At 42.1% G+C, this 26,674-nt stretch overlaps 1 protein-coding gene across 1 annotated transcript in view; it reads right to left on the bottom strand.

The window, feature by feature from the left end:
* SEMA5B (semaphorin 5B) overlaps nt 1–26,674 on the bottom strand; it is a 186,166-nt gene that overhangs the window by 129,911 nt on the left and 29,581 nt on the right. Inside the window, exon 2 of the mRNA XM_009274988.1 lies at nt 4,197–4,402. Within this exon, the coding sequence (XP_009273263.1) occupies nt 4,197–4,350 (154 nt within the window). The 5' untranslated portion in view covers nt 4,351–4,402. The remainder of the gene's footprint in view (nt 1–4,196; nt 4,403–26,674) is intronic.

Here is a 26,674-nt window from a genome sequence, read left to right on the forward strand (position 1 = left end):
TAAAGCAGGGACAAATGATGTTCTTCCAGCTTACACTAACTGCCATGACCCAGGGGAGAAAGCCCTGGGAGACAGAACAGAGAAGAACCTGGGAAGTCTATCATACTTTTTCCTGAGCATAGTGATTTAATGGATAAAACTAATGAGAAATAAATAATGGTAGAAACTGCAAGTGGAAACCTGTCTACAACTCATTTCCAGTTAAGTTGTGAACATCCAAGTGATTCATATAACACAGATGACTTTGCAAACTTTTAAGCACTTCCTTGGTAGTAAACAAGCTGAAACCAAGCACTCTGCACCCATTACAAACATATATGCATGTCAGTCATGGCTCTGGCTCTCAGAATAACAAATCTTACATAGTATTACTGTGGCAGAAGATGTTTCTGGCTTTCCCAAGGGGCATGTTACAAAGGAGCTCCAAATGTCTGTAATGAATAGCAAAGGTGCTTTATGTCTAAGAAACAGCTATATAACAATGACGGATACTGCTAAGAACCAGGACAGTATGGCAAGGGCATAGCCCAGTTGCGAATGCAGGGACCGATCTATTGGTTGTAAGATATATATGGAAAAGACAAGAAAGATGAGCATGACTGACAGAACTAGAAACAGTTTCTCCGGTGTTTCGCTTACCAGAGTGGTCCACAGTGGAGCTGTGCCAGCATGACATACTGTTTAGTGAAACAGGACTTGTACGCATGTGTACATGCATGTATAAATAAAAAAGGATGCACTAGGAATTTACCTGACTTGTTTCACTAATTTCTCAACTCACTGAAAAACAAACAAGCATACAAGATCCTTAATGTGCTACCTGATCACAACCAAATAGGTAATAAGACTCCAGAAACAGGCTCTTGGGAAGTAAAAGATCATTTTCTTATTGATCTAACAAGGTAAATAAAACTTTAACTGGATTTCCTATAAGCACAGAGTAGAACAATCTAATTAAGAAAAGCCCAAACTGGGTACATTATTATTGTTGGTGAACTGTACAATAAGCATCATTTATAAGCCCCAGGGAAATTGGGGCACCATTATGTTAGTTTGGTACTGTGCAAACACACAGGACGGCACTCACAGCACAAATTCCCAACCCGTCCCTCACGATCTCTATGTAGTCTGCCAGGACAAATCATTCAGCCCACAGCCCCTTCCCAGCCCCCATCGCTCCTGGCAGCGCAAGGTTTATCCTAAGCATGAAAAATAAGCACATTTAGGACCATAATTTAGGTCCCTCAATTTGTCTAGACCATTTTCTCTAGGTCACAAGTAATGGCAGGTGGTTTGGGGAATGGACTCTGTAAGGAAACAGGCATTTCTTCAGGTCCGAACACAGCTAAAGTAAAAGTATTTTGTATATGTAGACTCCTTTCTGCTTAAATGAGTAGGTCATGTACTGTATTCTCTCTTACCCCTCCCATAGCAATACAAAGAGATATGAATTCAAACAGATGGTTGACTACTGTGGATGAGACACAATAAGCAAGAGATGAGGTACAGCAAATACAGAATTCCTCAGGAAATAAGTTAAAAAGTAGACAGAAAAGAGTTTTACTTGGATTCTTCCATGACAAGGATATTATCCAGCCAACTGGATGTTGAGAATATTGTAATCTGGAGGAAAAGTACAATAAAAAGAGAGGCTGAGCACAAGCAAGGTGGGAACTGAAGACTGGAGAACACAAAACATGTTACAGCATCCCATTTGTCTTACGATGGAAAGCATGGCTAGCAAGGTTGTGAAAAAGAAGCTATTCAACCCCTTTGTGACATAAACTGTTTTGTTACTCTTTTCATTCTGGCAGTAAATTAATGCATCCTGTATGACTGAATGGTGTGGGACCTTACTTATTATTACCACCCATCCACTGAAAATGGCTGGTGTAACATAATCCTCTCCCCTGGCAGCAGGAGCATCAGAAGAGCTGCTGCTGGGGTCAGTCTTCCAGTTGTTGGCTCGGCATTCCCATTGTATAGCAGGTTGTGATCCGTGGGACGATGCAATTGGAGACCCACAGAAAGCCCATGAGCCACACTGTTAAGCGGATACATCGTCAGAGCAATTTAGAACAGCACATAAGATGTAGATTCCCCTCCTTGTCTCCCCTTGCAGCCTAAACCTGCTTGTGCTGGCATCTGAACAGGGTATAGCTTTAAGGTAAATTATATTATGAACTGAGATGTGTTTTTGGAGGTGTGAGCCCTCTTCCATAGAACTTAAATACTACGTGCAGTGGAAATAAGGTGCCTTTAATTTTATTCCTGTGTATTTTCCAGCTGAGCTTTGCAGCAGAAAATACAGGATTAAACTGTATCATGAACAATCACGAGGAAACAATAAGGAAAAACAATAACTCTGAATCTAACTTGGGTTTAAGAGACCCAAATGATAATCCAGGTCATTTTCTTGATGTGTCTGCAATTTTCAATCTTTATTTCTTTTGTATAATTGTCAAGTTCTAATTAACTCACACCAGTTTTTGCCCTCCATCATTAAAAAGAGGAAGGGAACAAGAACAGTGAAAGGGGAGGAGACATTATTTTTTTCTGTGAAAAATTCATGCCGGATTAAAACAAAGCAAACTGGCAGGTTATGAGTATGTTTACATAGCCATCACTTCTGCAGAGAAGCACTCATATTGAGTGCCAAAAAATGCCCGCTAATTCCTCAACATCAGGAATTGGGGCTCTAATATTCCCTGCAGAATGATTTATCTCAGTGCTGGATCCTGCAAACACATCCTCTGTAAACTCAGTTTGGTGCTCCTGGTTAATAGAAAGAGGGCACACTTCTCTTTTCTGTACCTATAACATCCTCATTATTCTATTATCTATTTAAATATCCAACTGAGTTCCACAACAACGTTTTTAACCACAAGGGTTCCTCCTTTCATTCCTCTACGGTTAAACAGATGGTTAGACTTAATTAACAATTAAAATCAAGGTTTATTTACCTATTCCACTGGAGCAAGGTTAGAGCCAGTACCATATCATGTAGGCTTAAAGATTTTGCTAATTTACTTTAATCCACTTAAACCTTTAAAGCACAGATAATGGAAAACAGACAAGAAATCTCTTACACCTTCCAAATTAAGAGACAAGAGTTTCCTCCTCTGTGAAGAAGAGTAAAGCTCTCTAGAAGAACCCTGAAAGGTCGGCAAGGAAGCCTTTGACTATTTTCTTCCTGCAACCCTATCTCAAAGGTCACAAAACCACAACTAAATTGCCTTTAGCAAGGAACCTAACTAGAGACACATTGCAAGGTACTTAATTGCCTTTAGCAAAGAATGTAACTGGAGATGCATTGCAAAGCCTTAAATGGGAACCAAAATCAATATTTCAACATTTAGAGGAAAGCATTTTTAGCAAGTAGATTCAGCAGCTGATGACACTGGCACACTGAGCTTAACACACTAGTCTGGGGTGAATTCAGAAATAATGGTGGTACCAATATAATGACCTAACTGTTGTGTGGGTAAGTGGACAGATTGGACAGAGAGCAACTTAGGAGTACATGTACACTCATGGAAAATCCAACTGGGATAAGGACAAGAGAAATTCCATGTTGCAAAAGAACAGTAAAAAGATTGCCCACACTTGGCAGGATGCTGCAACACAAAGGCCACCTCTCACATTCTCAAGACCTTGTCAAGTTAAATGCCCAGATGAAAGACAGAAAAACTACTAGCAGAGGTGATAAATACGTAACAAAACCAACAATAACAAAAAGCAACAAACAAAAAGGCAGCCACTCCCTGCAATTTAAAACAATTTACTTCTCTTGCATTCAGGTATGTCCAAATTCTCTATCATTTTTCACTTATTGTCTGGATCCAGCCAGCCAGGGGAGGTATATAAGCATTACTGAATCCAGTTAGAGAAAAGGAAACTGAAGCAGAGTTTCAGTGTGGCACAAGATTACGGGGAGCCTGTAGCAGAATTAGAAATGGAGATTCTTAGACCAGTAGTCCCAAAACTGCCTGAATTAAGTGACTGCTGTGAAACCTCAGAGTTAAAACACTGTAAAGCATCAAAGGGAATACGATTCATCAGGCCACTTGCACTAGCCTGTGGATCGCAGGTGTAAGGAAAACAGCACAGACTAAACCATCATCCATAACGACACCAGGAAGGACTTCAAAATGGATCATCCTACTGGAACTTGAAACAGGAATAGAAGCTCTTACCTTCAAAAGCAATTGTGGGGTGTTCTTTCCTGACACATTGCTGATGTTCAGCTTCAGAGTATTCAGGTACATTCTGTGATGCTGAGAGATGAAAAGCAAGAAGAAAAAGGCTTGGCAATGACAGGGAAATGGCCTTTAATCTTGAAACAACCATGACTGAAGGGCGGCTGCAGATCTAGCTTCCAAGGTAGGCCCAGGGAGGATACCTGAAATACAAATAATTCCTCTTTCAGGAAGATGAATGCTTATCCAAAGTGTGTAACATGGGTAGAGAAGGGTGGAGGTTCCTCTTTCATCCCAACCCCACTTGTGCTAAATACACAAGGTAATATTCCACAAACAGCATCTAAAAAAAATTACCCACTTTACAACTGTATTTGGGCTTCTAACTTCAAAGAGAATGGAAGTGCACAGCTCACTAAATATATATCTCTGTCTACCTTTGGGGTATACGTCCTTATATACAGTAGCTGGTGTGCAATGGCCAGCACTGACAACATGAAATCTGAAATACTCCAGATGTAAATGTGTCCCCCAGTGCCGACACCTCACTCCTCAGTTTCATGACATGTCCATGTTTAAATGTCATCTTACATTCAAGAGATCGCTAAGGAAAGGCCAGCATCAGTTATCACCAGAACACATGTGCAATTAATACTGTTCTAATAGGAGATTTATACATTTTACCACTGCTGTTTTAAATGTCTTGAAACAAGGAAAGCCAATTAAAAGGTGTTGCCAGGAAAGTGCTAATTAAGGTAACATAAAAATTAGAAGAGCTTAATGGGGAGATTGGTGAGAAGTGAGTCAATTGCCTGCATTATCATGGGATGCTACAGCTCCCAGTCACAAGAGCTGAGGCACAGCTAAAGAGAAGGAGCACTCACTCTCAGGCTAGGAGAGGGGAAAGTCATGCATTTTCTACCTGAGCAGTTTTTAACAATAGCAGCAGAAAAGATACAGCTCTAAAAACTCCCCTGGGCCTACCAGGCCTGAGGCAGGGGATGGAGGATTAATTAGCCCACGCCACAAGCTCCCCAAGATGCTGCTGCAGCTTAGGAAAATCTGCATTGCCAAATTTAATCTTACTGATGTGCATATGTAACTTTGTTCAATTATTGCAAACACGTGTTTTCAAACAAATGGAGTCTCCTACCCTTAAATCTTATCTAGCGATAAAGCTGATCCCGATTAAATTCACACATAATGAGATTTTCAGTTCCTGTGGGTGTAGTGATTCATAAAGGTAGCGTAACAGTCAACACCTGCAGTGCCCGATACTTCTATATTTTTGTTCAGAGTCTCCAAAACACCTTCAGTGAGCTGAAGTGGCCAGGCTGGTGGCTGGTAACATGAGACACTGATACACAATGACAGGCTCGTGGCATGGAGCAAACTCCAATATAGGGGACAATATTGCAACATCAAGGAGCTGGGAGAAGTTCGTAAAGGTTTTTGGGCATCATAGGAGCAACAAGGCACTACTTACAGCAGCAGTGGGAGACAGCTTGTTTGAAAGATGGATCCTATGTTTTATTCTTATCTGTATTTCTCTGTGATTTTAAACACTGGCATAAAGATGAGTTGCCAGTACATCCATTATGTGTGTCCTCAGCAGCAGCTACATACCATTGATTGAAAATAGTGTTGGCATTCAGGATTGGAGGTAGTTCTAGGGACTTGGTTTCCTAACTAGTGTGAGTGAGAGATTACAGCATTTCACATTTTTTCCAGCCTCATATACATGCAGATTTTATGCAGGGATGTATAAAATCCCCTTCCAGTTCTCCAAAAGAGGTTCTACAGCACTTCACTACGGAGGGTGGGTTTTTTTTAAACACAGCAAATAACGTGTTAAATTAAAAAATGGGACCAGCAGAAGTAAGAGATGTGAAATCACTCAAAGCTAAGGCCAGCACAGCATTTAGTCATTAGGCACAAGCATGCTACAGGGCGTACACAACTGGATACTGCGGCATCTCAGATGATGAAGATGTTGTGCAAGTCACACTGTAATGAAAATTATTGATGATGAAGCATCAGATTATATTTTCAGCCATTGGTTTAAGTGATCATTTTTTTCAGTACAGATCCAGAAGTAAAACACAGCACAGAGGAGACATGAACCCCAAGGAGACACATTTTGTTTAGCTCTTGGATCCACTAAAAGTTCCAGAAGAGGCAAAGCCAAACTTTCCTTAGATACGTGATGGTTGTTGTGGGAAATGCGTAAGAGGCAAAAGGACTTCTTCACTGTCAGATATCCTTGCTGGAAACTGGAAGAGAGTCATGGAAATCTCACTTTATGCATGCTCTACTCCTCCCAGTGCAGCCATTACTGGCTAATCCTAGAAATAAGGTACTAAGGTAGACAGACTTTTGGTCTGAGCTAATATGGCCATTTTCATGTACTAAGCATCCAAACAATGATCTCAAGCTAGCTGAAAAAAATTCTTAAATCAAAGACACACAGTAGGGTCCCATGCTCCTCTAAGGCCCTATGTGGTCTAGAATCAGCAGATGAGTAAATTCAAGTTTCACACTCATCAGGGTCATGAAATGATAAAAAGTTGCATACAGGAAAGCTTCATAACATCCCACAGCCTATTCTGTGCCAAAGCAGAGTACATTTACTAGTGTTTTGTCTGGACTAGTTGTAAAATGTGCCAAGTAGCTGGATTTCTGCCACTTCCCCTGGGAGATTTTACCACAGTCCAAGAGACTTCAATGTTCCTTAGAAAGCTGTAACCAGTATTCGGGGTAAAGTTCCATCTTCTTTTTCCTTATAATAATGGTTTCAAACTTGATGTGAAGTGGAAAGTAATATATGACCAGACAAAGATGAAAAAGAAACATTATAAAAAAACTGCAAAACTCCCCATGTACCCTATCTCCTACATCCAATTGCATCCATCAAATACGTGGAGCTCTCATGTGCTAGGAAGCTGAACAAAATCAGTGTCATGTGCAGCCCTGAATTGGTGTCTACTGGAGTCAACAGGTAAATGCCAGCTTGATCAAGGGCAACAGAAACCAGAGCCCTAGAGCACCAGCTGAACAAGATTCAGACAGTGCATAGCATTGTAAAAGGTTACTCCTTCAACCTGCCCCTTCCCAGGCTACCTTGCTCATTTTTTTCTCAATATTTTAAGAGAGACTAACTCAGTAATTGCTATTCTCAGCTGCTGCAACTTTATTTCTGAAAAAAACATACTCCGAATATGAAGCAGTGCCATGTGCAAGAGAAGGTCAATGGTATGCCATGTAAATGGTCATCTCCAGTAGATTTAAAACAAACTCAAGCCTCCAATTTTGCCCAAGCTGCAGATTTTCATTGTGAGGGCTGGAGTATGACCAGTGCTTAGGACCAGTCCTCATCCAGACTGCTAAAACACTGCACATCCTAAGCACAGCCCAGGCTAGCAGTGGTTTGCACTGCTGGAACCTGCCCTAGCATTAAGCCGTTTAGATACAGTTAAATACTATAAAAAGAGCTGTTCTCATTAGATACTCTGCTCAAAATGGCTTAGGGCTCAAGAAATCAAGGTTTCAGTGCAGATGAGAGACAAGAGCTCAAATCCCTGGTTAAACTCAAATCTCAAACAGGACATACCATTTCAATTCTTTATCTGCTCATCTTGATGTATCTTTACCACCTTAGCTATTCCCCCCCTACACACAATGCAGACACATTAAAAAAGGATAAAAATGTCCAATAAGATTATCTGTCCAAGTTTATCTGTCCTGTCCCTCACGAAAGCCTGTCCTCTGCGCTTCTGCACAGCCCCAAAACCCAGTGATGGGGCATCTCTCTCCCTTCTCCTACTCTGCACAGTGAATCCCTCCGGCCCTGTGCCAAAAAAAGGTCAACAAATTCAGGCTCCATTGGATCCGGTGAAATATGCTCAAGACAGGTATTTTGTAGAGCACCACTTCTGCCACCATCCTCTTGTCTCTTAAATCAGGCTCTCTTAGCTCATGGGCCTCCCTGACTGTAGCGGCGGTGGCAGGGGACGCGCAAAGAGCTGCTCCTTCTGGGTAAAGCAGGAGGTCTGCACGGTCAGTGCACCCCCGAAGCGGAGATTTGCAACAGCAGCACCCATGTGAGCACAAACCCACTGCCGCATGCCCATTTCTCACCCAGTCCCTTTCATGGCAGCCCGATAGGAACAGCATATAATTCTGCTTTGCCTTGTGGCTTCACCCCCTCGCACAAGCGCAGCATTCAGGGGATCACCCACAGTCCCTCCCTTATTCATTCTCGGGGCATGAGTCTTTTCCAACTCGCCCTGTATTGTATCATTGTAACTCTATTGATTTCACAGGAACTAATCCTGATTTACAGAGGGTAACTCAGATCAGGCCCCCTTTGACTAAAGCTCCACGTCTAAAAGAAAAATACCTTCAATCAATCTTCAGGGCTTTAAAACAAAGCACAGTTTAAAAATGGCTGTACCAGGAATTCATATCCTGCTTTCCTCTGACTGTAACTATCATTTTGACTTAATAAAACATGACAGTAAAGTTTAAGGATAAAAGAAAATGCTTCATCTTTCATTTTAAAGAAAAGAGACGCCTTTAAAAAAGACTAAAAAAGGAACCTCCTGTAAAAGCATTAATTCTTCTGTTTGGGATCTTTTCTGATTGGCACAGTTACGATTTTATCAGAATGGGATACCAGAGGGAAGAAGAGCAATGGAAAGAGGTGGACATGAAAGTATTCAAAAAAGTACTGGAAGAATAAGGGAAATAAATATAAACATTATAAAGCAAGACAGCTCAGCAATGCGGCTATGACAGGTTGGCACAGGCAGCTCTGCCCTAGAAAACTCCAAGGCCAACAAAACCACAGTCCTTTATTCACGTGCCGCTCCTTGCCCTCCCCTCCCACCCTCACCAGCTGGAATTCATCCCACCGGACTGGCTCCAAGGGCCATTTCACACTATCGAAGAAAAGGCACAACTTCTCCCTCTGCCCCTGGCCACATCCGTACACTCAGCCCTCAGCCATGCCTGCGCTGGGGAGACAGATCTGTCACAGCTGAAACATGGCACGCTGCACTTGCATGTCCACACGTCAGATCTCATGTGCACCCTTAGACCGGGCTCCTGCATAACAAGATTTTCTCATTTATTTACTTTTGAGGCAAACATATAAGAATGGTCAAACTACTGTTCAGATGAGAATATGTGAAGAGATCTCGTTTTGCTTTAATTAAATCACCCTGCAGTCTCCTGAAGAATCGGTGAGCTCACCTCTAATTTCTCAACAGCTTACACACTGCAGCTCTTGTTCTGGCTGGGTTTCACCGTGCTCGTGTGCCCACCTTGTTCAGGGCTTCCCATGGCCTCCACTACAACAGCCTCTAAAAGCCTCACACTGAACTCACTCACAACACCCCAGGAAGACAGAACCATATTTTCATGCACGTAATCCAAGGGATTTTAAAAAAAAAAACAAAAAACCAAACCCTACAATTCAGCAGCAGGGTGGATCGCAAGAGTGTGCAGGTAATATGCTCTCCTGCAGCAAAGCAGAAGCTCGAGCTCCATGCTGACTACTGGGGCACTCTCACAGCTCCTGCCTTGCACAGTCTGAAAGGCACCAGTTGCAGTATCCCAGTAGGCTTTATATCAGGAATAAACAACCAAGATCTCACAACACAGGTCACTTTATTGCAACCTTTCTGTTATGTATATAAATAATTCAGGTAACTCTTTGCAAAGGAGAAATCAGTTGAACCTAATACACTGTTAGGTTCATGGCTCGTGAAGCCTGTAGTGGAGCTGAATAGTAATAGTCTATATTTTGATATTCTTAGGACTACATCCCATAAAAAATTGACAGTGCACTTTGGGGCATTTTATTTCTAGAGCGCTTTCTGATTGCTGTTCAAACCTACCCAGGACTGGTCAAGGTCCCAAACCAAGCCCACAAAATGCAATGGGATGTTCTCATTCAGATCAGGCAACAGAGACAAAACTCTTAACCACAGCTTGGTACAAAATGAATTGGTTGGTGTCAGTCCACTTCTTTATGGACTGGTGTATGCCCTCAACGAGCCATCATCAGCCACTCCTTGGTTACTTGGCCTCAGCAGCACAGTCAATGGCTGCATGGTCCTGGAAACTGAACTGTTTCCTCACCTCTAGAGGAGGCCCTCCAGAACAGGAACCTATTATAGAAAGCTCCCATTAAATAAAGCTGATTCAACAATAAAAGCCTGTGTAACAGAGCAAAATATACTGTACTCCTGGGTTCCTGCCAAACCCAGTGGGCATAAATAAACACATGCTCTGCTGACACTCAGACCTGCTTTTGAATAGCGCTAACCTGACCACACATCGAGTGCGTCCCCAAGTGCTTCAAGAGGCTCTCCCCAAAGGGCTCTAGATCTTTTTTTTACTGGCTACACATAATATAAAGACATGAGAAGTTTTGTTAGCGTTTGTTTGGGGTATGAATTTAGCACTTGTGAAAAGGTGCCTTGGAGTCTGAAGTCTTCTGTTTATCCAAAGATCGTATTTGGCAATGAAGGCTTACACTCATTTATTTCCCTGGTGGTATGCCTCCACCATTCTCTAGAAGACTACCTGTACAGTGGGGATGGAAAGACCTTCTATTTGCTGGTCACAGAATGGCCTCTCTGAGAGGCTGTCAACAGAGATGTCAAAGTGAAGGTATTTTTGGTAATTCTGGGATCTGGACAGACTATGGAATTATTTTTCATGTGCTCCATCTGTGAAACACAGAGACGAAGGCAGAGACTAACACAATAGCGGAATGCAATGGATGCTACGGTACTTAGCACGACTGCAATTTAGACATGAAGTTTACTGCAGCCTAGATTAGAAATCAGGAGCTCCTGGCTCCCAGTCAAAGTCTCTGGATGCTCCATCAAAAGGAGAGCATGAATGAGTGTAACACAGCCCAAGAGAGGAGCCATCCCAGGGCTCATGGGACAGCAGCAACACAGCAAGAATAACTATTCCAGAGGCCCTGCCTGCAGCAGGGGAGCATGCCCAGGGCTCTGCATCCCTTGCAGTGCAGTCGCCTTTCTCGCTGTACATGTGATGTAGAGTCCTCTGCATGGGTGCTGTAAATCCAAGGTGCCAGACGTGCTGTTTGCATGCAGATCAGCTACATGATGTTAAGTACAGTAGATTCAGCATCAGACTTACTGCAAATAGTCACCTGGCTGCAAGGGCTCTTTCTGGCTTGAGGTTTGTACTCAAGCCCATAGACCCATGCCTTAAGCCTATAGCTGTTGTAGAAACGCTAACACAGCAGCTTTTCTTCAAGTTGCTCCCCTGCACAATGTGGGAAAGGTTTGTAAATTTGCAAATTAGCAGAGCCACAGCCCCTAGCACCGCACTGCGCAGCCAATATCATTCCAACACACTCTGGTGCCTGACAGTCTGGAGATACTCCTCTATTTGCAGTGATTTCCAGAGGTGGTGCTCCTGCTCACACACCTCCCCACTGCAGCTGTGACACTACAGCTGGGGCAACTGAGGCATGACAGAACTCTGTGACTTGGTCACTAGTAACTGCATCCAGTTTTTGGTAGAGGCAGAAAGAGAAGTAAACTCCTCCTGACTCTTCCAAATGCTTTTGGTCCGGGGCTTTCTTTTGTCTCACGGTTTAATATGAAAACCGTAAGTGTTCTTGAATTTTTGACTTTATTAGAGTACTAACCATTGTTTTACTGACACTAGTTTTTTAATTCAACTCTAATTAGAGGGTCCACTGGAGACATCCCATGGGATTTTTAGTAAGGAAGTTAGCAACAATGGTTCCAAATTGTATCAGACTTAATACAGGTTAATAACTTGCAAGGTTTCTCTCTTCAACACCATAAGGGCAAGCTAGGGACAACTGCAGATCCCAGATTGTGTCAAGCAGATAGTTTATCAGGATTGCCTGTGTAGCAGCCACTATGGTGACCCTGTGACCACACAGTTGGGAAAACAGTAAGAAGATGAAATAAATAAAAAAAAAAACAACCCACTTAATTCTCCTTTGAGCTGAAGCAATCTCAGAATTCAAGTCTCCAGCAGATGAAAACCGAGCCATGAAATCATCACACCAATCAACCTCCTGCCTGACAGTCAGCCTTAACATATGGGCTTGACTTTCCCTAGAGCCTTGCTTTTCCAGTTTAAAGACTCCAGTGCTAGAGACGCCAGAGCTACAGCTCCTGCCACTCGCCCCCCTTCTGCTCCATCCCACAGATCCTCCTGCATCACTCACGCAGCCCCATGCGCCGTGGTCCAAGGCAGTTGCTGCACATCAAAAACCCATCTCATCCCTCCCAGCAGCTCCTTCCTCTACTGCTACATTGCAACAACAGGATGCTAAGAACTTTTTCTTTTAATGCTTGCCCATGCAGGAGACAGAAACCACAGCTTGTTTGTTTTTGTCAAAGATTTGTGATTACCCGGTGCCACATAACACATACTCATGGTTTAATTGTAACCCTAGGAGAATAAGCATAAAGCATCGCTGTAGCACAACTCCAAGTTTCAGCCTGCTTGGAAACAAGAATATGTTTCACTGCAGCATCTTCTTGGCACTGCACAGCATCATTTATCATACGGAAACCTTTGGCTAGAAGGCATTCAAACAGCCTACATATGCCCCAAATCTGAACAGACAAAATAATAATTGTCAGCCAGACTCTTTTTTCTCCTGCCATGCCCAGCTTTTCTCATATTTCTTGCAGCAGCAGTTACCTGTTGGGCTCTATTAACTCTTCCCCTCGTTGGAGCAGCACAGCTGCTTTGGTCTGCCCCGACTCTCGTGTTGCACTTGGGATACTGCAGAGGAAAGCAGCTCTTCCCAGAGCTACCCAGCTACAGGACAGCACTGAAGGGAAGCAGCGCAGAAGATATACAGCTCACAAATGACAGGTTATTACTGACTGCTGTGTGTAAACAAAATGGGACTGATTCCTCATCTGCTGAAAACAACAGTGACATCAATTTTCCCCAGAAAAATATCTGGTGAGCAACAGTTTCTGAAAAGGCTGAGCTGAATTTTCTTCCTCCAAACATCCTACACAACTTCTCTGATACCAGGAGCGTGGTACTGTGCTACCTGCTAACTGAAGCTCACCAGCCTAAGAACACAGGTATTACTATGCTGGGTCACAGCACCGTCCTTTTAGAGCTTTTCTCAAAAATTGTATTTAGGCAAAGAGAAAGTGAAACAGGACAGGTGACCTTCAAAAAGACCCTGGCTGCATTCTTTTAATGAACTGCAGTCGTAATTTTCACTGCCCATAGATTTACTTTACCTAAACAGTACACAGTACAGTCCCCATCCTGTAAGGTCTCCCCCTCCCTAAATTCCCAAAGACACCAAGGTGATCCAGGATTTAATACAAACCCTATGATCTATGACTTAGCTAAACAGCTCCATGCTAGAATGGAAGGGAGGAATACCTGGACTGAAAGCTGGGACTATCCTCCACGCTCACATTTTTGACAAATTCAGAGGTCCAGCCAAAGCTGGACATCTGAATCCTCTCCCATCAGGCAGGAGAAGCAGCCTGCCAGCTGACACCCCAGCTCTGCAGTGACAGCTCTCCTCCTCAGAAATGCTTTAAAAAGCCCAAACAAGCCCTCAGACAGAAACCTTGTCATCATCTTCCAGGAGGCAGGGTCTGAGCAAGCATTTGGACACTGATATCATTTTAATACACTCTGAGGCCAGGCTTTCTGGGGAAGATGAATTATTTGTAATGAATTCCAATCACATGGCACTCCAGCCCCCACACCTTCATCCTGCATATATAACCAAATTAGTTTAGGAGATGTAAGTTATTCAGGGACTTACCTGTTCAGTCTGGCCTTGGAGGATTTGCTCTCATTATGGCTTTTATGCAAATTCTGTCCTCCAAATCTCTTCTGTATTATTTATTACTAGATTAATTTAAACATGTCCACCTGGGGTGCCTGTATATCATGTGCCTCATGTTAAAAAGTAAAAAGGATGATAATGAATTCAGGAGGTGACTGAAACAGATTCCTGCTTTGTGGAAATGTGACCTTTTTGCATAATGTCATAAAAGAAAGAAGTTCCCTCAAGAAACATGGCAGATAGGGTCATTCATTGGATCAGCTGGGCTTTCAATCACTCTTTGGAAATTAGCATGATACAATAAAAAATTAATAAGAAATTAAAAAAAAAATCACTTTAATGCTCCAGACTATTAAAGTCTTCGATGGACTAATTGAAATGTAATGCTTAATTTTAAGCAATGCCATTTTATTAATGGTAAAAACTTGAATTAATGTCATTAACCAATGTTAATATTACAAATCCCCTGAGGGATAACAAAGCAATTATGTTATTCACAGAACTGAAAGGGGTGAAAAAGATGTAGTCTGTACACGACTGCACTAAGGCGGAAGAGACTGCTTCCATCTGCATTTCCTCTGCTGAGAGAGGGGGTTTGTTTGTTTTTTTGAGCAAAGAGGAGGGAGAGGAAGAGAAGAATTTGCCCTAAGTTAATTACTGCTGATTTTCAGGCACTTAATAGCTAGAAAATTATTCTGTTACTCAAACACCATACTGTGGGGATCCTGGAAAAATAATTTGGGAATGAGAAATTGATTACAAACCCTCCTTCTTGGAGGCCTCCCCTGTGTGTGCTTGGATCCTAACACATGCACCAACCGCCTTCACCTGGTGGAAAAGCCTGATGTAAATAGACAGCCCCCACCTGGCAGTAAATGGCTTTATGGAGCTGTGCTGGTTTGCATCTGCTAGGGATCACCAAGGAGTTCACCTTCTGTGGTATTGAATACCCTCAAGTCCATGTGAGGGCAGGTGCCTTTATTTTATGCAGTTTAGCAAGTTCAGCATCTTGTCAGATCCACTGCTCTAGGGATACAACAGGATAGATGGGGTTAGCCTTAAAGAACCAAAACCAATACCCTTGCCAACTGGCAGGAGTCACATTGCCCAGAGGGAATAAGAACCTTGTATGGCACCGGTATAATACTGCATTTACCCCAGAATAACCATGTTTGAGATAAACCCTTGATTAACTATTGTTTTATCGTCTGGCTGGTAATTCAGGGACAATGGGGAGATTCAGCAAGCCAGGGCATGAAGATCTTCCCAAGGAGCTACAAACCTTGTGGTTATTCCTCAGAATCCCAAAGACTTTTGCTTTTTATTTACACAAAGTGAAAGTACTCCAACGCACCCAACACACCATTGCCAAAATCCACGACTCACACATATGCCTCTTTCAGTGTGCACTTTTCAAGGCAACCAGTCAAATGTGTCTCAAATTCGCAAACACTATTAATCCACGGGGAGATATAAAAATTAGTTTCCTCTGCTTCACGTAACATGCCAATGCTCTGCTGTAAACCAGCTCCCAGGATGCTCAGGAGATTCTTCTGACACTGTCCAGCCAAGCACTTTTTAAAAAATAAGTTCATCTCCTTCTTAGGGGAAAAAGAAAAAGAAAAGCATTGATGCTAATTACTACCAGGCTTCCTATTTATGTTGCACAAGGTGTAAAACCTCAATACAAACCCAAAAGAAATCAACTGAAAAAAGACAGGACTTTCAGTGGAGTGAGAATCTACTCCTGAATTTGTCTGGATATAATAATAGGGACACATATTTGGTGGCTGGGACCAGGGCATCATTCTTTCTTTGTAGCCCAAGCACAGAGCACCCAAGTGCCTCTTTATGTTTCTGTTCAGGATACAGATATAGCTGTAAAACACAATGAGATTTGGGGGTCTTACTTAAATTGATACATTACTTAGCAATCTTCTTATAAATGGGAGAGTGAGCAAGAGGAAGAATTACTGCAAGGTTTCCATCGTGCTTACCAATGAGGTCCAGCCCACGGCAGGCTTCAGTCTATGGAGCCAGTTATGCTCGACAGCAGGATGCCTTTTTCCTGCAAATTTGCAAATCTGTGCGTTTTGTCTTCCGGTAATGGTTTCTCTCTTACCTCTTCTCTCCCCCATTTCCTCAAAGAGCAACATTAAACCTCCTGTGAAATATCTCCGAAGTCCATTCTGTCACTCTTCCATTTTCTCTCCGAACTCCCCACTCCCAATATGAAAACTGAGGGAGGGGAAGCCACTGAAGACACCAAGGTCAAGGCAGAGTGAGACAAAGTCAAATTCATGCAATCATTTAAAACGGCACGCCATCAGACTGTTACAGAGACACGAGACGTTATGGATTGCAGCTTAATAGATCACAATGGAGTATGATGGGGGAGAGGGGAAGAGAGAAATGTTCCTTCTGGGTTGAGACTTACTGATTAAAGTGTACGAGTGGGCAGGGGACTGCGACAGCATTTGTGTTCATAAAGCCAAGACTTACTTCTCGATGTTAATGGATACACCATTGTTGCCAGACGCAATGTTTTGTTATTGCATGATTAATTGAAAGTCACACGCAATGACATATTACAGGCAGGATAAAGCTGTCACTGGAAAGCAATTCTTCACAGTAATTCCTGCCAGTCTCTACAATCTGAAATTGCATACCCCGTTGCAGACAACCCCTCAAGCACAAATGCATTACATATCTTTATATAAATAACAGTGACTAACAACAGCAGTCTGAGGTAATCTCTGTGGGATATGAAATAGAGAAAAAGCTAAGACAGAGAAATTGTCTTCAAATATTAGTAAGCTTGTCCGTGCTAATCTCCATCAAATGAGCCATTTCTCTTTTCCTCTAGAATAACAACCGTTCCTGCTGGAGACACACAAAGTATGATAAAAGGACATGTTGTGGCATAAATGACAACTAGAAGCCTTTCTTCTTCAAAAGGCCACTAGTTCTAAATCTTAAAAACGTATCTTGATCAAGACTAATTAAACTTCGACACAGTCGCTTTATCACTTACTTAGGTCAGTAAGTATCAGTAACTGGTCCGGCTCACTTTTTTAAAGCCCCCAGATCAAAGACTCTTTTATATTTCTTTTGGCAGCAGAAAGAAGATATCAAATCATTAATTTTCTCCACGCATTTTATTTCAGTCAGAATCACTGCATTCAAAATACAATGTAAAAAAAAAATCTACAGTGCTCAAGGGAAAGGACACAGCCCAAGGGAATATAGGCGCCCAGGAAATAGCTCGCGTCACTTATATTTTGTGTACGACAAATTCACAGCTGAATTGTCAGTAATGGTACACGGTTGTCTAATCTTGGGTTGGCGTTTAGCGGTCCATTTCCCGTACCGTTGGGTAATGGTTAGATCTGTCACAGTGCTCGATTCATTTTCTTGCTATCCGAACATAAATTGGAGGCAATACCCTACTAGTCAGATGAGCAATATTTTAAAGACTCACCATCAGATAGGGTGACATCATCCAAAACCAAACAGTACACTCTTTTTTGCAACTTCTCCATTAAACAGCTCCATTTCACGCCCCCACGGAGATGGTCAGATGTTTTAAGCCCTTTCAAGCTCACCCACTTGGACTTTCTGTTACCAACCACTTGTAAAATAAGGAAAAGCGACACAAAGGTCTTTACCTGCTCAGAAGACCGTCCCTTGCATGCTCTTGTAAATCTGCCAGTGACAGGAGCCAAGAGAAATGGGGACAGGAAAGCACAAAGCCTGGGCTGTCCTGTGGCCTGGAGGCAAATAGCAATCTCTGTCTTCACCTAACCCAACCAGAGCCCTGCAAGAGAGTAAATCTGTGTCCACTGGCCTTTTTAACAGTCCCTTAATGACCGTTAACTTTTTTCAGCCAGCCATTGATTCTAATGGCATGTGCATTCACACACAATAATACCTCAGACGGCCTTCATTAATTTACCATGCATAATTTCTCTGAAAGCTTTTGCCAATAGAATACCCCTAAACTGACTCACTAACTCGTGAAGATAAAGCACTTTCTGTGTGAGACCATTATGCAGATTCACAGCATTTTCCTCAAATAAGTTAAAAAGTAGGTATTGTTCCGTGTCTACCCATTTTTTGGACACAGCGAAGTACCAGGGCTCGCAAATGTGAAGCTGCTGCTGGAGTATCCGGTGTGACAATGAATATGTAAGATACTCCGGGCTGGGGAAGGAACAGCAAGAAAAATGGCAACTTATATGAAAAAGCCTTTCTGCTGTGAAGTTCCTGAAATCTCTCACAAATGTCAACAATAGGAAGTCCTAAAAGTGAAAGGCTGTTAAAATACCAAGGGAAAATGCAGCAATACAGATATTCACCAGCCTAGGTCCATTCATCTGGGCAGGGGGGGGTGGGGGGGAGATCCAGCAAGGGGAGTGGATTAGAAACAAACTATCCCAGAGAACAAGGGTTTGGAGCTGTCAGGAACTACAGTGCTACCCGTTAGCCTTGCAATAAATTACGAAGCTGTCAGCGTTTTCCCATTATAAATCTTTCAAGTCCCCTCTCACATACACTGATGCAAGATTCAGACCTTAGTCCCGTGGCGGCAATGAAATTGCAGACAAAAGCACTGCGGCCCCACTTCGGAGGTATAAGAGCCATAAATATAACCAGTGGTCTTATAAACTTTACAGGATGTTGGTTTTAGGGAATAAAAAAGGATTTTTTTTAAATTACAATTAGTTTGGCTTTAAGCAAAGTCACAGGATGACAGGTGAAAAGCTGATTGAAAAGGTGATCGGGAATAGGATCCTCTTCTGCACTACACTCAAGTCTTTTATTGACTTGCAAGTTTCTTATCCCTTTCCGGAGGATTGATCACAGAGCCCACGAACGCTGTGACTCTACTTCCAAGGTTATAGGTGGCAACCTGACTTACGTAAAAAACACCTTCTGTAGACACATACACTTGCTATGTCCTCTAATATTAAACGTGGAGGTAAAATGAAGATTAAAAAAAATTTAGATCTGAAACTTAATTTAATCTGTCTCAAATTCATGAGTCGTGGGACTCAGGGTTTTGGGTTCTCGTCGATAAGCAGTGAACCACTTGCAGAGAGCACAGGAGCAAACGTAGCCACAGAGCAGGTGGATTAAGAGCAGAGCTCTTAAAAAAAATCTCTGTTAAAAGAAAACTTCATATTTTTAAGAAGTGGCTTTTTTGTTGTTATTTCAGAATACAGACTGCAAAAGAGGCCCCGTGTACTTCAGTGAAAAAAAAAAAAAAGATAATGAAGACTGACAGCATATGTGGGGGAAATATGCTCACATGGAGATACTTTTTTAAGTGAAAACCACCAGAAGGATTTTGGCAACATGGATTTAGTACAAAGGACGTAAGCCATTATCAGCATAAAGGTAATGAAAACTCAGGGAAAACACCACTGCCTGGAGTTAGTATCATTAAAGACCTTTAATATTGCTGCTAATTACACTTGCTTAACTACAGCTTTGCCTGTAACTGTAACATCACAAAATTGCCAATAAACTGGTCTGTCTAGGGAGTAACAGACTTCTCCAAAAGCCCCGAAATATGTGTTTACAGATGATACGGGGAAAAGCCATCTAACGCATCTGAAGAGGAGTATCTGCCCGCTCCCCTCTTTTTTTTGTACATTTGACTTGCTCCAAACAACTAACTCTTGCTCTGACACGAAAGGCTGGTCAGTGACGCTGGCACCCTGAGCCTGGCCTATCAAACCAAGAAAAATGTGAGCATGGGCTACAATTCTCCAGTTACTCAAGTGGTAGTAGTAAATCTTAGCACAACATACATGACTGTACTAGACATCAAGTAGTGTATATGCTGGAGGATTTGGGACTGGAAGCAGCCTGTCTGCTCCAGATAGAAGTAATGACTCAAACACAAGGCAGGAGACACTCGAGGCTCCCAGTGTGTGCGACAGCCCAGCAGAGTTACAGCCAGCCCCAGCCCTCCATTCAGCAGTAACAGCAAATCACTCTTTACATTTTTCTAACCCTTTAACAGTTTCCCTACAATACCATCCTTTGCTTTTGGCTTGTGTATTAGAGGGAAAAGGTAGGACAACGTTGCCCTTGTTAATCCTTGATTTTTACATTAATTTTTTTATTGTATAGGGTTTTTTACTGAAATCTTGCAGTATATCTGCTCATAAAGTAAACAGCGCAGCACTCTGCTTCAGAGAATATATAACAGCAGAATAAAATTCTATCCATATGTCCGAAGTACTAGAGGTTCACAGTCAGAGCTGGCAAATGGTGTGATTAATCCTGACTGCATTTCAGCAAAGACAAATCTAGAAATAATATACAATTTCTCTCTTTGTGAATTACCACTTGAGAAAACTCCCTGCCTTTATCATATACACCCAAAGCAATTTTTGAAGATTGTTTACAATAAATCAAATTTGGGACAGTGCTTGACTGATGAAATTTCAAACACCATCTCTTTATTCTTTGGGTGCTCCTTTTATAATGTCAAGTTAACAGAAAAAACACAGCGGATACACAGACGCCAGACACATTCAAAGGTTTCCATCTGGGCTTTAATTACTATCACAGTTGCCTCACTAAATTGAATACGTTCCTCCCCCTCCTAAGGGCTTTGCCTTGTATCTGATTTAGCTTACTTTGCCTTGATGAACAAAATCTGGTATAATCATTTTCTATAATGCCCCAGAGGAGCGTCATCCCGCATATAAACTTGCTGCCTCATAAGTCAGCTTTTTACGTTTCTCTCTTCAGACATTACTCTGAACTCTACTCAGAGAGATTTTTCTTTCCTTCAGGAAATTATTTTGGAAAAGTCCTAGAGCAGATTTTCTCCAAAGACCACATTTAGATTAGATTAAGTCACTGCCATTATCATAAAGTTAAAAAAGAGGCAACAACGTTTAAATCACTTCTTCCAAATGCAAAAGACAAACAAACCCCTCTTTCTCCCCCTCCACACAGCATCACCTGTTCCTGACCCCACTGACCAGTTCATTATTGCTTTCAGATGGTAATTAGTGAGCCCAGACAGCCTGATCTTTGCCATTACTCCTGACCTATTAGGCTTGGCCTCTCAGTTATTATCAGTGTCTTTCTATAGGTGTTCTCAGAGAGCAGTAACAAGTACACCATCTGTTTTAGCTCTCCTGATTTGAGCTGTTAAATAAAAACACGTATCATCCACAAAAATACCTTTGTTAGGGTTCTGCAGTGAGCTCTGAACCTTTATAATTAACTGCAGACCTACTTGTTGGTTTCCAACAAGGTCACTCTTTCAGTAATCAGAGGTGGTCCCAGGAGGTAGTACATAAATAGCCTATATTGAAGCCTAAATTAGGCTAACTCAGAACTTCCTGTACTCTTCACTGCAAATAAAGCAAACATTTATAGACTCTTGCAATCTTTGAGGTTCCAGCCTAAGAATTGGGATCAGAGCAGCTCTTCTTGCTCATGGTAAATCAGAACCCAAGCAAATGTCCCAAAGCTTGGATTCCTCAGTGCATCATTTTTGTTTGAAACTCCCCATGCCATTCTTTAGATATCCTTTAAAAAAAAAAAAAAGACAACCAAAAGATAATTCAAAAAGGAGGAGAAAACAGCCTTTGAAGGAAAACATCTCTCTGTTAAATTCTTGTTAAGGCATATTGTCACAGACTTGAAACATCTGGCTTCTATTCTGGGCTCTGCCACTGACTCTCTATGTGGCCTCAGGCAAGTCCTTTCAGCTTTAAGTCTCCACCTTTTCTTTCTTTTCAAGCAAATAAGAGTTTTCCTTTCTTCTCCCTTTGCTTTCTGTCTTGACCATCCAGAGACGTGCACCGTTTTAAAGAAGACAAGTAACAACATCTTCTCACTGGACAACATCATATGAGTAGACACTTCTCTGAAGGATGGAGGCTTTGGACTGTAAACACTTCAGGGTAAAGACCATCTCCTAACATTTGTCAAGTCTTCTGTTTTATAGACTATTTAAAGAAGGCTAATGGTATGCTGTAGGAGTTTCTGGAAGCAGCTGGCTGAATTTCTGCTGGAATCATCACTTTAAACAGTGTTGGGATGTCATTGTTTTATTCAGAGGTGTCAGAACGCCTAGAACTTTGGCCAGCCATCTTTTCTCATTAGTAATTTTCACACAAGTCTAAATAAATGTCTTTGTACTGTGCCCAGCGTAATGCAGCTCCTATGCGCCACATTAACACAGCTAATAAATAAAAAATCCTATTCATGATATTCTTACACCAAGCCAGCAGCAGAAAATGGACACTCATCAGGGAAGCGGGAAGCGTTAGTGGCTGGGGTGGATGGTGTTAGCAAACAGGCTCCAGCTGGAAGTGTAAGCATTATAAGTAACTTTATCATTTATTTTCAACAGCTAACTCTGCATTTCCTTGCCCCTTTACCACCTCATAGAGAAGGTCTGGTGAAAAGCATGGTACCCATTTATCCCTGGCTAGCTGATGAGCCAGCAAGCCTCTTTGTTACATTTTGGCCTGGAAACCAGGAGCAGACCTGAATGATCAATGCTGTTCAGCTTCTGCCTCTGCACAGCCAATAGTGCAGCAAGAATGATACCAATGGGCAATGAAGAATACTGCTTCCTAAATAGCTGCCACCACCACGCTAGATGCTTTTCAAATACACAATACTCAGCCTAAAAGTGTTGTCAAAGAGCTTTCAGACACCACTGGAACACAAAATTAATACACAGGGGAACGTCTCTGTGAATACATCGTGCAGCTCCATGCCTCTTGTCTTGACTGCACCCAGCTGTGGTGCAGCTTCCTTACATCTCTTTATCACTATCCATCCACCTTACATGGAATGATAAAATGATCATGTTTCACCAGAAAGTGTTTTAAGAACAGAGACTTGACTTTGGAGCCAAACATAGCTAATTATCGTAATGTATACACATTATCCTCCAGAATCTGGAATTTCAGACTAATCAAATTATTTATTTCTTCCAGGTAGCGTGGTTAATGGTTTTCCTGATCCACAGAATAAACATATTTGAACAAGCATTCTGCAACCACAGTGTCCCATTGAACTCCCCCCAGGCTGTGGACTTACAGAGCAAAGGTTCCCATCTCCTTTAGCCAGGAAACTAGCTCCTCTCCTTTTAGGACCAGGTTCTACCAATACAAATAATCCTGTATCAGCTTACTAAGATTCAGGGAGTCTTTGACAGAAGCAATTTCATGGACAGTCTGCAGAAGCTCGCCCTCTCTGCAGCCCCAGCCCAGAGCTCTTTCCTTCCACTCTTCACCTCTCTTGTTCCTCAGATGAGAAGCCCAGCTCCCAGACCGAGACAACTACATTTTTCCAGAGCAGGGAAGCTAATGTTACTCCCAACAAAGTTCAAGAGAGCTACAAGTAATATTCTTGGCCAAGACCGCTCACCTATGAAGACACCTGACAGAGGAGAAAGCTGAAGCCTTCCTAACCATCAGCCTTGCAAAAATCCAAGACAAGAAATCATTCACCTGTGTTCATAAATAATAATAATACTTTGCTGTTGTGATTTTAGAAATTGAGCTACTGAAATCTATGAGTGCTAAAGGAAAAGGAGCCTCTAAGAGCAGCCTTCTGTGAATCCTGAGAATATGCTGGGTGGTTCGCTATGAAGATGTCAGTTGCCCTAGAAACCTCATAAGCTGGAGTGGCAGATAACTGAAGTAGACGAGATCTGTCAGAAAAAGTTTGGCACCATCAAACCAATGCTTTGAAAGCACAAAAATGACTAATTATCTGTGTTTTCTTCTCCACATCAAACAAAAGGTTCTCCTGGCAATGAGGGACAGCTCTTCGAGTTGTGTTTCGCTATTCACTCATCTGTTTAAATTCAGAGTGTAGGATTTAAAGCTTATTCACATTTTTTTAAAAGGTTATTTCATTTAAATGAAAGCTAAGTAAGTAATGGGCTTGCGTTTGTTCCCCTTCTCTTTCAAAGACCAGAGTTCAGACAACCTTCTGAAAAAGGCTGGCGTCCTGCTGTCCCTAAACCTTACTTAACACCACTATAAAGATGCCACATAACTGGGCATGGGTCTCATTTTCTGGCCAGGAGGCTATCGAGACGAAAAAAAATTTGAAGGTCTGACCTGCGATGCATTGAAGCACAAACCCTATATTTGACCAGATTCTGACTTGTCATACCGAAGTAGATTAACTACTCGAGGTAGTGGGTACTCAGAGGCAATAGAAATTAAGGTTTGGTTTACAAAACCAAAGCACCAGAAGACTTTTGCCAAGCCTACTGATCCACATCTTTCATCAGCAGTAAATAAAAAACAACACTGAAAAAGAGAAAGATGAGCTTTAAAAAAAACCCATCAGCTATAATGTATTTAGACTCACGTTTCCTTATTTGGCCTCTTTGTGTATGTTTCTCATTCCCTCTTCCTCCCTTTAACTTGCCAGTTGCCAAAAGAGGAGAAAAGAAGAGAAAAGGAACAAAAATTAATTATAAGCAATAAAAGTCATTTAAACTTTCTTAAGGACTGGTGCCAGAGCAGGAAGGAAAACTCAGGAACTCTGAATTTGCTACACTCTTCTTCGTGGGTCCCCAGCGATGCCGGTGTATCTGTGTAACCAGCACACAGCAAACAGCACAGCTGTTTGCATTCTCTCTGTGCACAGGGAAGCAATTTTTCTGTTTCATACATTATTCACAGCTTGCTGCAGCCATTCTGTAAATTCAGTACATCTCCTTTAACGCAACGATGAGATTGAGATGCAGATTCTTTCCCTTGTTTCTTTTTTCTTGGAATACTGAGAACACTGGATATGGGTTTTCTTTCTATTTAAATTTCTCTTTTCAATTTGGAACTGATTTAAACTATGCATAATGCAGACAGGCAACAAGTAAGGATTTCCTGCTCTGATCCATGCCTTCTCCTCCAGGCAAGCCTGCAGAAATAACCCTCCAAGCTTGGACATAGACACATCCCCTACAGTTTAGAGAAGAGAGAGTTGCAACTCCCCCAAACTTTCAAAATGGTTTGGGAATTGAATGTCTTCAGAGAAAATACCATCTCTTTTTCCTCCCTACAGTGACTAGTACAAATCATATTCAACTCCTTTGCAAAAAGCAAACATTTAACACTAACAGCCATTACCATTAATAACTCCCTGCTTTTGAAAAAGCCCTAGACTGCAGCCACCAAAACTCGTTCTCACTTGACGTTAAGATGACAGATTTGCCAACAGACTTGGGAAGTGAAATAACATCACTGGGCCACCTGCTCCCTTGGAGTTTAGCTTTAATAATGTAACACAATATCATAAGCTGAGGTCATTTGATGCACTTGATGCAGGAGGGAAATGTAGATTTTCTCGCTTTCTCTGAAAGTTTTGGTTTAGGCGCCACGGTAAGCTGTATCGTTCCGCTCCCACATCCCCAGACTGAACAGAGCAAAGAGTCAGATTCATCCCCAGCGTCAGCCTTGGCTTGGCATGAGGCCAAAAAGAAAAAGAAACTGTGATTTTATTGCCATTTCTAAAAGACCTAGTTGAGCACAATGAGCACGGATTTCATTCCACAGCTCAGGTTTGGCAGCCACCTTGCATTTCTTCTCCAGATAAAGTGGAGTATCTTTGGTTTGCTTTGAGAAGTTAATCATTTTATCATCGAGGCTTCATAACGTACTGCATAGGAGTGTCTCTGGAAAACATCCATCTTTCGGCTCGGCACGGTTGGTTACCTGTTCACTCCCTACAGCATCACTGCAGTATCTACGTGGTCAAGGTTGCTTGACACAGATTGGATTTCATTTCAATATCGCATTGATACCGTACCCTGAACATGAAACACCAATTTGCACACAACATTGTAGGAGCCAGATTCGCACACTTGTAACTCAGTCCAAATCCACCGACAAGAGCAGCAGTGTGTCATTCACATCAGCAGATCACCTGGTGCAGGTCTGATGTTTAGGGGCAGGACTGGCCAGCAAGAACTCCAGATTTGAATCTCAGCACAGTCTGGGCAGTTCTTTTAACCTCTCTAAACACTAACTTGCTTTTTGATAACATGGTGCTTATATTGCCTGTCCACCTTATCGAAATACCTTAGGTACTTAGGTTTGTGAAACGCTGTGAAATTTTAGGGTGAAATAAGCTGTGAGGATTCAGAGCATTGCTGCAGATGTGATCAAATGCACTGTATGCTGTGGAGGATGTTACACTTCTGCTGACGTAGGAACGACAGCGGAGTTATGTCCTTCGTAGCTTGATATGATTGACTACATGTGATACAAAGGACTAAGTTTAAGAGGAAAAGTAAGCAGTGTAAGCCCCATCATCCCAAGCTTGCTATCCACATGACTGGTGTTAGCTTAGGAGGGTTATTGCAGTAACCCATCTGCAATATTCACACTTCCTAGTGGAGATTATCACTCCTGTATAGGAGGTACCCCGTAAGTAAGTCCCCTGTTCCCACTGATGTGAAATCCTTGTAGGAAAAGTTGCTAAGCTTTAGACTACCTGCGTGCTAACCCAGAAAGAAGGGGACCCTGCTGAAGAAGTGTGTAAGCCTGGGTTCTTCACCATCAGTGAGGCTCAGGGCTCAGATGAAAGCCCTCTTTTTTGTACATAG

Source organism: Aptenodytes forsteri, unplaced genomic scaffold (assembly GCF_000699145.1).
Source record: "Aptenodytes forsteri isolate BGI_AS27 unplaced genomic scaffold, ASM69914v1 Scaffold255, whole genome shotgun sequence".
NCBI classification, from domain to species: domain Eukaryota; kingdom Metazoa; phylum Chordata; class Aves; order Sphenisciformes; family Spheniscidae; genus Aptenodytes; species Aptenodytes forsteri.